Below are 15,064 nucleotides of genomic sequence, written 5' to 3' on the forward strand. Positions count from 1 at the left end.
AAAACATGATGTAAATGCCTTTTTGTCATCTATGCAGCGTTTGAGAGGAATATATCTGATATTTGTTATGGGATCAGGTATGGTGGTGGCCTCCTGGGGATGGATGCATCCTTATGACCTTATACAATTACTAATCCCTGGTGTTATATTTATCTACATCTACATCTTATCTATCTTATCTATCTTATCTAATCTATCTTATCTTATCTATCCTATCTATCTATCCTATCTATCTATCTATCTATCTATCTATCTATCTATCTATCTATCTTATCTATCTATCCTATCTATCTATCCTATCTATCCTATCTATCTATCTATCTATCTATCTATCTATCTATCCTATCTATCCTATCTATCTATCTATCTATCTATCTATCTATAAATTTGTGCATAATGAGTACCTTAAAAACAAAAGAACCAATGAACAAAATCACACCAAATTTGGCAACAAAATGTCTCACTACACAAGGAGTGACCATCACTCAAAAAAAAATACAATGTTGTCATTTGGGAGTTGTAGTTGCTGGGATTTATAGTTCACCTACAATCAAAGAGCATTCTGAACTCCATCAACAATGGAATTGAACCAAACTTGGCACACAGAACTCCCATGACCAACAGAAAATACTGGAAGGGTTTGGTGGGCATTGACCTTGAATTTTGGAATTGTAGTTCACCTCCATCCAGAGAACACTGTGGACTCAAACAATGATGGATCTGGACCAAACTTGACAGGAATACTCAATATGCCCAAATGTGAACACAGGTGGAGTTTGGGGGAAATAGACCTTGACATATGGGAGTTGTAGTCACTGGGATTCACAGTTCACAGTACATTTGCAATACGGACATAATGAAATATCCTGGAGATGAGATACCAGCATGACACATTTTGTATAGACTTGTGTGTTGTTGAGTGGATTATTTGTTTGTTCTCATAAAGGTAAATGGATATTTGGATCATAACATCCTAGGTAGCAATTCCCATTGAAGCTCATTAAGCTTCGTATGGCTGGAAGAGAGACTGAGGTGGGAATCCAAGCATAGTGCTTGGGGAAAATGCACACCTCCTACTATTTCACAGATCCTTCATCTCCCTCCAGCTTCTCTCCTTTCTCCCGGGAGTCCACCATCTGCTGCTTCTGCCTAGGGAATGAATACACAGGAGAACTGTGGCTGTCGCCTCGAAGGTAAAAACAGGAGCCTGCCAGTAAAGGTTTCCAGTTTTGGAGTGTTTCAGATTTCCAGCTGAGAATGCTCAACCCATACTTGGTGTAATGTGTCAGAAAAGGCACATCCTATCTTCTGTACTTTATAGGAACTTGGGAATTTTAATAACAAGACCAAAAAAATCAAAGAAAAAAACCCCTCAAATGAGCCATAGGAGAGGTTGCCATGTTCAAAACTGGTGTTGCTTCCATGATAGATTGCAAGTTACACAGACTGTAAGGTCATCATCCAAGCATCCTTCTCCAAGTGTTACCCCTAAATGAGGAAAACACATTTTCTAGACCAAAATTATAAATTGGAGAAAGATTTTCCAGTGATAGCAACTCATCTGGAGAACACCTTTCACAGAGACATTGGAGAGGAACCTTTTAGTGGTGGCAACCCATCTGAAGGACAGGTTCCTCAGAGTAGTTGGAGATGAATCTTTCAGTGGTGGCAACCCATCTGGAGAACACCTTCCTCAGAGAAGTTGGAGATGAACCTTTCAGTGGTGGTAACCTATCTGGAGAACACCTTCCTCAAGACATTAGAGAGGAACCTTTCAGTGGTGGCAACTCATCTGAAAAACACCTTCCTCAGAGACATTAAAGAGGAACCTTTCAGTGGTGGCAACCTATCTGGAGAACATCTTCCTCAGAGACATTAGAGAGGAACTTTTCAGTGGTGACAACTCATCTGAAGAACACCTTCCTCAGAGACATTAAAGAGGAACCTTTCAGTGGTGACAACTCATCTGAAGAACACCTTCCTCAGAGACATTAAAGAGGAACCTTTCAGTGGTGGCAACCTATCTGGAGAACACCTTCCTCAGAGACATTAGAGAGGAACCTTTCAGTGGTGGCAACTCATCTGAAAAACACCTTCCTCAGAGACATTAAAGAGGAACCTTTCAGTGGTGGCAACCTATCTGGAGAACATCTTCCTCAGAGACATTAGAGAGGAACTTTTCAGTGGTGACAACTCATCTGGAGAACACTTTCCTCAGAGACATTAGAGAGGAACCTTTCAGTGGTGGCAACTCATCTGAAGAACACCTTCCTCAGAGACATTAAAGAGGAACCTTTCAGTGGTGGCAACCTATCTGGGGAACACCTTCCTCAGAGACATTAGAGAGGAACCTTTCAGTGGTGGCAACTCATCTGGAGAACACCTTCCTCAGAGACATTAGAGAGGCATCTTTCAGTGGTGGCAACTCATCTGGAGAACACCTTCCTCAGAGACATTAGAGAGGATCCTTTCAGTGGTGGCAACCCATCTGGAGAACACCTTCATCAGGCAATATGCCTTGCTGTCTACATTATGGTCCTTTCAAATCATGGAACCTTTTTTTCAATTCTCCTAGATATTTTAAGATCTTTTTGTAGTTCTCTTACACCCTTGGAGCCTGAAGTTTTACCATAATCAGTTACAGGCAGGGCTCTCTGTTTTGGATTCAAGACCTCGGTACCCTGAGAGTTCTTCTGCAATGTTTCTGGACTCTGAACACAAACACATTATGCAATTTAAAGAGCTTGGTCCCTTCAAGCTTGGTGTATACGAACCAACTACCACCAGAAAACAATCATACGCTTGCTAAACTGCGCGTCTGTGCTCACCAGTGTGTGTTGATGAAGCTGCGGATCGAAGCGGCTGTTTATAAATTGTTAATATTGTTTCCTTGTCTAATGGAGTGATTGGGAGCATTGCCAAAATTTTAGAGCCAAAGGGGGTGCATTGTTCCAACTCACATAGCAAACCTTAGGGAAAGGAATAGGAGTGGGAAGGGAGAATGATCAATTTTTAAAGAAAGCTGTTAAAACACCAAGGGAAAAAAAAGGGAAAACATAAACATTGGCTACAAACTTAGAAGAAGAAAACTCAAGGACCATTTTGGGAAAATCCACTCTAACAAAGAAATAGGTCCCAACAACTGAGAGCAGAACTATTTATAGATAGGATGTCATGGAAGTGTGTACAAATAGTCTCTTTTGATCACCAATGGGAAAAAGTTTCCATCATCCTTCATACTAGCTCTATTGGCTAGGGCTGGTGGGACTTTCTTTCCTGCATTTTCTGAGAAATTTTGGATACCAAATGCAATGAAACTACCAGCCATTTGGAATATGTATTGAAGTAGGTAGCCTAGCCATTGACCCAATCTTGTCACTATGATGTTATCGGTTCATAAATAATAAAATAATAATAAACTTTATTCCTAGATCATCCTCTCTCTCCAAAGGGACTCAGAGCAGCTTACATACATATAAAAAGGCAAACATTCAGTGCCATAATTAAATCACACAATATCAAAAGATGAGAAATAAACATTGCAAGAAGTTGTGTTTCATTCCACTCATTCTTAAATTTATGTCAACTAGCCATTGCCGGAATCTTGTGCTCATGATGTCTCTAAGTTCATTGTAAATTGCAAGAAGATATGCTTTGTTTTTAAATTATTTGCCACTCGGCTTCAATTGGTGACGGCAGATCTGGAAATGGTAGTCCACGCCTTAGTCACATCCTGCCTATACTACTGCAATGCTCTGTACGTTGGACTGCATTTGAAGATAGTTCGGAAGCTTCAACTGGTTCGGAAGCTTCAACTGGCAGCCCGATTACTAACTCGAGCTCTGTACAAGGAGAGATCCATTTCCATGCTGTAACAGTTCCACTAACTGTCGGTCTGCTTCCTGACTAAATACAAAGTGCTGGTCATTACCTTAAAACCTTAAATGGCTTGGGTTCAGGCTTTTTGACTAACTGTATCTCCTCCTACAAACCAACTTGGGCACTGCGGTCATTGGAGGAGGCCCTGCTCTCAGTCCCACCTCTGTCTCAAGCATGGCTGGTGGGAATGAGAGAAAGGGCCTTCTCTATGGTTGCCCCCCACCTCTGGAATTTCCTCCCTAAAGAAATAAAGCTGGCCTCCTCCCTTCTCTCTTTCAGAAACTTATTTTTGCTCACTAGTATATGGAGAGGAGGAGGATTAGATGAAGACAGACCATCACCAGACTTCTGATTGGAAATTATCAATGTATTTGGGCTTTGTACATTCGCTGGTTTAACATCATTGGCCACACAATCAATGCATAATTAACACAATAATTTTTTAACCTTCATTGGCTTTTCTAAATTAATCCTGATGTTTAATGTTCACATATTATGTTAGTTATAATTTTTGATAGATTATGTTTTATTTAAATTATAGATGTCATGTTTAGCTGTCCTTTTATGTGGGGTTATTATGGGTTATTCCATTTGTACTTATTGTTACCAGAGGTTCAGCACAGCTGATAAATCACCAGCAACTAGAAGATCTGTCAACTGAAAGGCTGCAAGTTCGAAGCCCCAGGTCGGCACGAGTGGTCGACTGTCAGCCCTGCTCACTGTTTACCTAAGCAGTTTGAAAACGGCTTTTAGCTGTAATTAGAGAAATTAGGTACCGCTAAGAATGAGGAGGTGTTTTATGATGCTATAAAGAAAGAAGATCAGAAAATGCTAGGTGACCAAAAAGGAAGGAGGAAGTCCTCACGGCTCTTCATCATAGAGAATGGAGCAACAGCACCCCCTATGGCTGGACTTACCTTCCTCGGCACCAAAAAAACAAAAAACAAAAAAACAAACAAACCAGCTGGACATTGAGTCAACAACACCTCCTTTCTCTTCTGTCTGTCTGTCTGTGTATTGTCTATACAAAAACGGCATTGAATGTTTGCTGTGCATGTGTGCTGCGATCCGCCCTGAGTCTCCTTCGGGGTGAGAAGGGTGTAATATAAATAAAGTGTTGTTGTTGTTATCGAGGCACTAAATGTTTGCCTTTTTGTTTGTTGGAATCCACTCTGAGTCTCCTCGGGGAGATAGGACGGAATATAAATAAAGTTGAGTTCTTCTTCTCCTTCTCTTTCTCGATACCCTATCTCAAACTTGATAGACTCAGGTGAAGTCACCCACCACTTACCTTGTTGAGGATGATGTGGGACATTGAAGCATTGGCATGGACGATAATGGTGGCTGTCTTATCATCCCTGATCTCCTTTAACAATGGTGTTGGGTCCCGGCTGTCATCCAACATCCGAACGGAGAGGGTTTCCTTGGAGATAAGGAACTGACGGAGCAATCTCTCCAGGTTTAGAAGGCCTGCATGGAAAGGAAACAACAAAAAAACTCCTTTAGGGAACGGGCTGGAGACTGAGTTTCTAGCTGCCTGGAACCAAAATAACCAAGCTGGAGCAAATGTGGTCAAAAGGGGGAAATGTGAGATGCCTGTTGGAAATAGCAACCTTCTACAAGCCTCCTACACTAATTGACGTAATTCAGATTGCTTACTGTATTGTATATGTGTGTATTAGGCCTGGGTAACATCGCAAAAATTTGTTTCTAAAATCGATTTGTATTTGGGGTTTTTTTTTGTTTCGATATTTAAAATAATTACAAAATTTTCCCTTAAAAAAGTTCGGTATTTACGAAATTTCGTTAATATTTACAAAACATTTTGGAAAGATGGCGCCCTTTTTTTTTCAATATTTTTTCAATATTTTTTAAATTTAATTATTAATTTAGTAGAATAGGGAGGAGAAATTATTATTAAGGAGGGAAGGCAGGCACTCACTCTGGCGGGCCCTCAAGCGCTGCCGCCGAGTCGGGCCTGGCTCCTCCGAAGCTAAGGTTTCAGTGCGGAATTGGGAGAAGGGGCTCCCCAAAGGCCATCTAATCCCGCCCTCTGCTATGGTCTCAATGCGAAATTGGGAGAAGGGCTCCCCAAAGGCCATCTAGCCCAGCCCTCCGCTAAGGTTTCAGTGCGGAATTGGGAGAACGAAGCACACCCACCGCAAAGGTGAGGAAGGAGGGACGGGCCGCCTTCCCGCTGAGGGTCGCTCGCCCTCTTGCTCGCCCTCTCACTCGCTTGCTCAGCCGGCGCCTTCCCCGCCCTCTCCTCCTCCTCCTCCTCCTCCTCTTTCAGGCTCTGACTGGCTAAGGAGAGGAGAGAGAGGAGAGCTCCCAGCAAGCATAGCCATCTTACGTATTTCCGAAATGGACGGAAATACAAAAATATTTGGCGCATGCCGTTTCGATATTTAAAAACACTTCCGGGTTTAAAAATAAGTTTTGTAATCATTTTGTAATTGCTAAAATTAACGAATATTTAACGAATTACAAAATTAACAAACGAAACCGCCCAGGCCTAGTGTGTATTGGTATGCAGTTTCCCTTAACTCTTTGTTGTGGTCAGATCTGGGACTGCCCTAAGATCTCATACTCCATTTTAGAAATCAGTGAGCTTGCATCAGAAGTGGTACAGTAAAGTTTAGAAGTTAGTAGAAACAGAATACTTTAGAGAAGAGACTATTAGACTCTCAAACCAGAGAAATGCTTTAGACTTTGGATTATTGATCCTAAGAAAGATACCCTGTGTTATCTACATAGAGAAACTACTTCAAATCTATCTATAACTGGATTGCTAAGCAAAGTACCTGCATACTGAATACATGAAGTTTGTGAGTAAACCAACTATGTTATCTTAAAGAAGACTACTTTATTTAGGTCTCTTGAGGGCATGATTGAAAAGCAAATATACGTATTTTATGAGAGAGTAGATGTTTTGGGGAAAACGAAAGAAACTTCTGAACCTATATTATGTTTTTGTGCATTGGCATATCTTTGTCCTTAACAGTTCAAAGAGATATCTAGGTATATCAGTCTAACAACTGAGAAACCTAATTGCCTTGCATGAATACTAGTGGATAATTACCACTAAGGAGAAGGTTGACTCAAGCAAGTTTTTAACTTTTCTCAGGAAGATCATACAATCTCTAACAAGGCCATGCCTTTCCAAAATATTCCCGGTTTTCCAAAAAGGTTATGAATTTCATTTTCCAAAAGGTTATATGACCAGTGGTTTTCCAAAAATACCTCAGAATTTGGCACAGACTAGTATATAAGAAAACAAAATACATTCTCTTTTTATTGAGTGACTGCCTTGTTCCTTAAACATTTAAGTTTGATTAGTCCAATCCTTCATTTTGTAGCTTGGTCATGTAGGAATGCAAAAGAAATGTTGGAAACTTGGGAGGAAGGAATGGTTGGTTGGATTGATGAATAAAGAGATTAGATAGATAGATAGATAGATAGATAGATAGACAGACAGACAGATAGGTAAATGTAATGGTTTTCCCCTGACATTGTCCAGTCGTGTCTGACTCTGGAAGTTGGTGCTCACCTCAATTTCTAAGCCGAAGAGCTGGCATTGTCCGTAGACGCCTCCAAGGTCATGTGGCTAACATGACTGCACAGAGTGCCGTTATCTTCCCACCGGAGTGGTACCTATTGATCTACTCACATTTGCATGTTTTCGAACTGCTAGGTTGGCAGAAGCTGGGGCTAACGACAGGAGCTCACCTCGCACCCCGGATTTGAATCACCGACCTTTCGGTCAGCAAGTTTAGCAGCTCAGTGCTTTAACTCACTGCGCCACGGGGGGCTTCCTTAGATAGATCTGAAATAAATTCCACTAAGGTGCTCACAAAATCTCCCATGGACCAAGAAATGTAGAAATAGCCAGCAGTAAACATATTTTCCCATCTCCCAAATTGTGCTCACTTAGACTGTAAGTCTTTCCATTTCCTCTTGCTTTTCAGTCACATACAGGGAAAGAAATCTGTCACACTGCTAGGTACTCATTACCCTTCTAATGCCCTGACTTCCTGTATTCCTCTAACCTACTCGCACAGAAGGAAGATTGGGACAAATTTCGTAACTGCTGTGCCTCAGACATTTTATCAGGCTGTTTCTGAAATTTGGGCAGCTTATGTCACTTACCAGCTATATTCTCGTTGTCAGAGATCTCACAGCTGTGGCAATTTTTCTTTTCCCACAAATAATGAAAAAAACTCTGTTGACTGTTACAATACTACTCGGGGGATCCTTCACAGACATGCTTTGGGCAGGAATAATAGTGACCTTTCCTTCTATCCTTTGGTGAATCCTCAATCTTTTCATGCCTAGGAACCTCTGATAGATGGATGGAAGACAGATGATGGCCTATCAACATACATGTGCATCCCTACAGCTGGATCCTTTAAGCTTTTGAACCTTCCAGGGATCTTTTACGGATGGCTTGCTTCAATAGTTCAATAAGGATGGAGGTTCTAGATGCCTCTAAGGTCATTAACCAAAAAAGGACATTCACAGGTCTAATTTTGCTTTTCCCTTTAAATAATAATAATAATAATAATAATAATAATAATAATAATTTATTTCGGGTACTTTTACCCCGCCCTTCTCAACCCCTGAGGGGGGACTCAGGGCGGCTTACAAAAAGGCACAATTTGATGCCTATACAAATTATACATAATGTACAAAACATAGTTAAAACAATCATCACAGTTAAACAATCAAAACAATCAGTATATAACACATCATATAAAACTATTCTCATGCTCAGCGTTTCGTCTTTCAGAGATCCATAGTTCCATTCCATTAGTCATTTCCTGACCATTGTCAAAGTCCTTTCTTTATCTGCCCGATTGTCCGAATGCCTGGTCCCAAATCCATGTTTTCAGTTTTTTCCTAAAGGAAAGGAGTGATGTCGCTGATCTAATTTCCCCAGGGAGTGAATTCCATAGATGGGGGGCCACCACCGAGAAGGCCCTGCTCCTCGTCCCCACCAACCTCACTTGTGATAGAGGCGGGGTCGAGAGCAGGGCCTCCCCAGAAGATCTTAGACTCCGGGAGGGAGATCCGTTCAGACAGATACACTGGGCCGGAACCGTATAGGGTTTTGTAGGTCAAAACCAGCACTTTGAATTGTGCTCGGAACTGGATCGGCAGCCAGTGGAGCTGACACAACACAGGGGTAGTATGCTCCCTGTATGACACTCCGGTGAGCAGTCTGGCTGCCTATACTTTATTTATATACCGTTCTATCTCCCTGAGGGGACTCAGAGCGGTTCCCAGGTAAAAAACACAGAACATACAAGTAAAAACAACATAATCATAAGATTAACAAAACAAAATATAAGCATAAAAATTGTCGCCATAACACAGATATATTAAAAGCAATCCTGCCTGTTCAAGGCAATTTTAAAAAATTTAAAAGACTGGGCCAAGATTTGTGCAAGCCTAAAAATTCTAGGGGGCCCGGGAATTAAATGCAATGCTATGGCAGGCAACAATAATATTATGTACAGGTCTGTGGCTGTTCATTCCAGGGCCGACTGGAGGAAATGATCTGGGTAATTGGTAGGAAGGATAAGGCCATATTCGACAATGTATAGGGCTGAGTTAGAACTGGCCATTTTCAAAGGCTTGTTGAAACCACCAAGTCTTCAAGCTCTTACGAAAGGAAGGGAGGGATGGGGCCTGTCTTATTTCCCTTGGAAGGGCGTTCCAGAGAAGGGGGGCACCACTGAGAAGGCCCTCTCTCTCATCCCCACCAACCGCGCTTGAGATGGTAGTGGGACCGAGAGGAGGGCCTCCCCGGAAGATCTTAGAGTTCGCACCGGTTCATAGAAGGAGATGCGATCGCAGAGATAGGCGGGGCCCAAACTGTTTAGGGCTTTATAGGTCATGACCTGCACCTTGAATTTGGCTCGGCAACTTATTGGCAGCCAATGAAGCTGTTTTAATAGGGGTGTTGTATGCTCCCTATAATTTGCTCCAGTAAGGAGCCTGGCTGCCGCCCGTTGTACCAGTTCAAACTTTCGGGCGCATTGCAATAGTCCGGTTTGGATGTAACCAAGGCATGGACCACCCTGGCCAAGTCAGACTTCATGAGGTATGGTCGTAGCTGCTGCACATGTCATTAACAGAATTCTGGCAATGATAATAATATACGGTAGGCTATAATATAATATATGATAATATCCTTATGCAATGCATAATATGATTTCAGTGTAATCTAGAACTCAATTTTCTTATGTTTTTGGCTTTTTAAAGAATGTCTTTTGCTTTTGGCCAAAGAATGGCATAGAAGAGCACTGGAGGACCTAGAAAATTCCTACAGAAGTGATCTCTTTAGCACAGGCACGGGCTGTAGGGGCTCAGCCTGTGATTGTCTCTTTGCCACAGGATTCAAAGGAGAAAGATCATGAACCTACAGAGGTTCCAATGTCTAAGTTAAATGATCAGGTTTCTGCTGACACTCAGGGATTTGTGAATGGAGATGATGGTCAAGGGAATACAGTTAGCCAGAGTGACACTGAGGATTCTGGGATAGCTGGTTCACAAGACAAAGATGCCTCAATGCATTCTGAAAAAGAGGCCGAGGTCGAACAGTCAAGGTTAGAGAGAGATAGTGAAAGGAATGTACTAATTGGCAGACCAAGGGAGTCATTCTTTGATCGTAAAGGTTACATTTATCAGGATCGCCATCTGGATGTAGGGAGGAGGTGCTGAGCAAGATTGAGAGAGAAGAGGGGTCAGGGAGAGGTTTCCCAAGGGAAACTGAATGCTTTTGCGATGGCTTTCTGAATAACTATAGGGCCTGTAAATGTATACTCTTCAGTGAGTCCAACCTTTGGTTTTCATGTCTGATCCATGCCTTCCTGTTCATGCTGAGATTCATGTGTAATCCTGCCTTAAATTCATGTTCATGCTGAGATTTTTGTAAGCTGTTAGTCTTGGTTTCAAGCTCTTGCGTTTGGATTATTTGGTTCAAGTTTCTCCTGTTTCTTCAAGGAACTTTGGTCTTTACAACCTTCTGGAACTGAAAGACTTTACTCCTGTGGACTTGTTTATTGGATTTTGGGACTATTCTGTTTCCTGACTTGGATTTTGACTGGATATCATTACATTGCTCAGTTGATTAATCTGTGGACATTTCCTTATTCCTTGTTTGAAAGCATTTTACCGTTTTGGATTATTGCTATAGTAATCTTCAATAAACTGCTCTGCTTATTAAAGAACATTGGTGTGTTTACAGGTTCAAAGGTGCCAACCCCAGCCCTGGTGTGAACCATGGGCAAACTTGGGTTCTCCAGGTGTTTTGGACTTCAACTCCCACAATTCCTAGCTTAAGCAGCTGAGGGGGAAAAGGAAGAGGCCTGAGGCTGTTAGGAATGGTGGAAGTCCAAAATACCTACAGGGCTGAAGTTTGCCCAAGCCTGCTCTAGACCTTCAGTGCAATCCTATGGTCAACCTTTGGTAGAACTTCCAGCAGAAGCTGGTCACAGAATGACAATGAAAGTCTAGAACGAATGGCTTTTTATCAGGAGGGCTTTGATTACGTTTTCTTGCTCCAGTGAAAGGAGTTGGGCTGAACGGCCTTAAGGCAGCATTTCTCAAACTGGGGAGGTCACAAGGGGGTGTCAGAAGGGTCGCCAAAGACCACCAGAAAACACAGTATTTTCTGTTGGTCATGGGTGTTCTGTATCGGATGTTTGGCCTAATTCTATCATTGGTGGGGTTCAGAAAGCTCTTTGATTGTAGGTGAACTATAAATCCCAGTAACTACAACTTCTAAATGTCAAGGTCGATTTTCCCCAAACTCCATCTGTGTTCATATTTGGCCATATAGCGTATTCGTGCCAAGTTTGGCCTAGATCCTTCATTGTTTGAGTCCAGCGTGCTCTCTGGATGTAGGTGAACTACAACTCCAAAACTCAAGGTCAACCCACCAAACCCTTCCAGTATTTTCTACTGATCATGGGAGTTCTGTGTGACAAGTTTGGTTCAATTCCATCATTGGTGGAGTTCAGAATACTCTTTGAGTGTAGGTTAACTAGAAATCCCAGCAACTACAACACCCAAATGACAAGATATTTTTTTTTGAGTGATGGTCATTCCTTGGGTTAGTAGGAGTCTTGTGACCAAATTTGGTGGCAATTAGTCCAGCGGTATCTGAGTTATGATGTTACTCAAAATGAACAGAGCATATACACACACACATACCACACACACATACATACCACACACACACACATATACATACGCACACACACACACATACATACTAGCTGTACGCACCATGTGTTGCTGTGGCCAACCTTCCCTCCCTCTTTCTCTCCTTCTTTCTTTCTCTCCTTCCTTCCTTCCTTCCTTCCTTCCCTCTTCCCGTCCTTCCTTCCCTTTTTACTTTTCTTCTCTCCTTCTCTTCCTCTTCCCTTCCTTCCCCCCTTTTCTTTCCCTTTCTCATTCTCCCCTTTCTTCCTTCTCTACCTATTCTTGGACTGCAACTCCCAGCAGTCCTCCTGATCAATCTACCTACCTACCTATCTATATCTAATCTATCTATCCATCTATCTGGAAGATTGCTGGGAGTTGTAATCCAGGAATAGGAAACTGGAAATATGCAGGGATGCCCTCAAAGAAATTTAAGGGGAAGAAAACTTGCATCTTGGAAGAAGTGCATTTGGATCATCCTCCTCTCCTAAAGGGCCTGGTCTAGGGGACGCTGGGAGCTGTAGTCCAGAGGAGAGTGTGGATATGCTATTATGCCTTTTGTTTACTGTGGGGCGTCATTTTTGCAATTGTGCTGTAGTGTCTTTTTGCTTATTTGGCTTTTTAAGTCCCTTCTGCTGTGTTTTTCAGTGTTTTATGAGTGATGGTCACTCGTTGGTCTGATAGGTGTCTTGTGTCCAAATTTGGTGTCAATTCATCCAGTGGTTTTGAGTTATGTTAATCCCACAAACGAACATTACATTTTTATTTATATAGACAGATAGAGAACAAAATTCCGTTTCAATCACACACCTGATCTATCCCACTCCTCCATTATTTAACAATGCTTACTGTGACAGACACACATTACGTACATCTGGGGGAATATTATCTGCTACTGACAATTTGCTCAACAAAAGGAAATAATAAAATGCCATGTTAAGAACACCTTTACCCTTGGCGCTCTCAAAATCCATGCAAAAATTGCCATCAACAAGACTGTTCTCTTTGAATGGATTGCTCCTGAAAGCAATACTTTTCGTTGATTAACTGCCTGCCTTTTAACTGATTAAAGTAACAATTACAATAATTTGCTACAGGTGACATTTTAAAGATGTTTAATGAAGGTAATAGTTTCTCTCAAATGAATAACTCAGACAAACGATCGCGTGTTTGGACATCCTTCTTCCCAAACCTCCTACTCCTTCGCCCTCTCTCCCAATGTGACACTTCCGATAGGGAACCGCCAGAATTACAACGAGATGGATTCTGATTAAAAATTCACAATTTTGTTCTGTCCCGTAGTAAATAAATTAATCATTAATGGCATTCATTGATAGGTTTAAACCTTCCAGCTGTGAAATAAAACCCTGCGGTTGGGGATGAAGATTTCTTTTCTCATTATACAGAATTCTAGGACGGAAAAAGAGAGACGCATCAACCTTCATCAACTAAATGGATTGACCTTTCTATATCAGGACATGGAGTCCTTAAAAGACAACCAAAATGCTACTGTTTCTGAGAGGAGGAGAAATTGCTCTTTCCTTCAGTTTAGGTCTTGATATCCAAGGACCTATACTCCTCCTCCTCCTCTATATCCTGCTTTTTCTCTCCAAAAAAAGAGATTCAGATTACTTCCTTATTTACTTACTTAGGTGATCCCTCATTGTCCGAGTAGGATTGTCTTCGAAGATCGGTGTCCTGGTAGTGGGTTGGTAGGTGACTATGGACCCCTATTCTTGACCTGCATCTTCTCCCGCAGTGAGGGCATTGGTTTCCACGTGGAAGGCAGTCCCGGTCGGGGTTGGCTTGACATGCCTTCCTCTTGGCACATTTTTCTCCTGTGACTGTGGAGCCCTATTCTTGATCTGCATCTTCTCTTGCAGTGAGGGCATTGGTTTCCAGGTGGAAGGTGGTCCCTATCGGGGTTGGCTTGACACGCCTTCCTTTTGGCATATTTCTCTCCATTCATGCCTCTTCAAATTCTACAGCATTGCTGGTCCTAGCTGACCTCCAGCTGGAGTGCTCAAGGGCCAGGGCTTCTCAGTTCTCAGTGTCTATGCCAAAGTTTTTAAGGTAGACTTTGAGCCCATCTTCAAATCTCTTTTCCTGTCCTCCAACATTCCGTTTTCCATTCTTAAGTTCGGAGTAGAGCAACTGCTTTGGGAGACGGTGGTCGGGCATCCGGACAACGTGGCTGGTCCAGGGGAGTTGATGGCGAGGGCCATTGCTTTAATGCTGGTGATCGTTACTTCTTCCAGCATGCTGACATTTGTCTGCCTGTCTTCCCAAGAGATTTGCAGGATTTTTTGGAGGCAACACTGATGGAATCGTTTTAGGAGTTCCATGTGACATCTGTAGACAGTCCACATTTCTCAGGCATATAGCAGGGTTGGGAGGACAAAAGCTTTATAAACAAGCCTCTTGGTCTCCCTATGGATGTCCTGTTCCTCAAACACTCTGTGCTTCATTCGGAAGATGCTGTACTCACAGGTCTCAGGCGGTGTTGTATTTCAGTGTCAATGTTGACTTTTGTGGAGAGATGGCTGCCAAGGGAGCGGAAATGGACCACATTTTCTAACATTACACCATTAAGCTGCATTTCTGGCATTGCAGATGGGTTGTTTCGTGACTCCTGGAAGAGCACTTTGGTTTTCTCAGTATTCAATGAAAGGCACTGAACGGACTGTGCTCTGGCACCATGAGATGCAGAGCCAACCGTAAGAACTGTGGCTACAAAGTGGGGTGCACAACATGTGAGTGTGGAGAAGAGCAAACCACAGACCACTTACTACAATGCAACTCGAGCCCTGCCACAGGCACAATGGAGGACCTTCTTTTAGCAACACCAGAGGCACTCCAAGTGGCCAGCTACTGGTCAAAGGACATTTAACAGAATGCAAAGTTTGCAAACTTTGTGTTTTGTTTGTATGTTTGTTTTTAATGCAATACAACTGTTTGGTTTGCTCCTGACATG

At 42.3% G+C, this 15,064-nt stretch overlaps 1 protein-coding gene across 2 annotated transcripts in view; it reads right to left on the reverse strand.

The window, feature by feature from the left end:
• The window catches only part of GRIK4 (glutamate ionotropic receptor kainate type subunit 4), a 759,832-nt gene that overhangs the window by 227,817 nt on the left and 516,951 nt on the right, over window positions 1–15,064 (reverse strand). For both annotated transcript variants that reach the window (XR_009632086.2, XM_060787230.2), the window contains exon 6: window positions 5,171–5,349. Coding sequence is in view for 1 of the 2 variants with exons in the window: in XM_060787230.2 (XP_060643213.2) it covers window positions 5,171–5,349 (179 nt within the window). In the remaining variant the exon portion in view is untranslated. The remainder of the gene's footprint in view (window positions 1–5,170; window positions 5,350–15,064) is intronic.

Source organism: Anolis sagrei, chromosome 7 (genome assembly GCF_037176765.1).
Source record: "Anolis sagrei isolate rAnoSag1 chromosome 7, rAnoSag1.mat, whole genome shotgun sequence".
NCBI lineage: Eukaryota > Metazoa > Chordata > Lepidosauria > Squamata > Dactyloidae > Anolis > Anolis sagrei.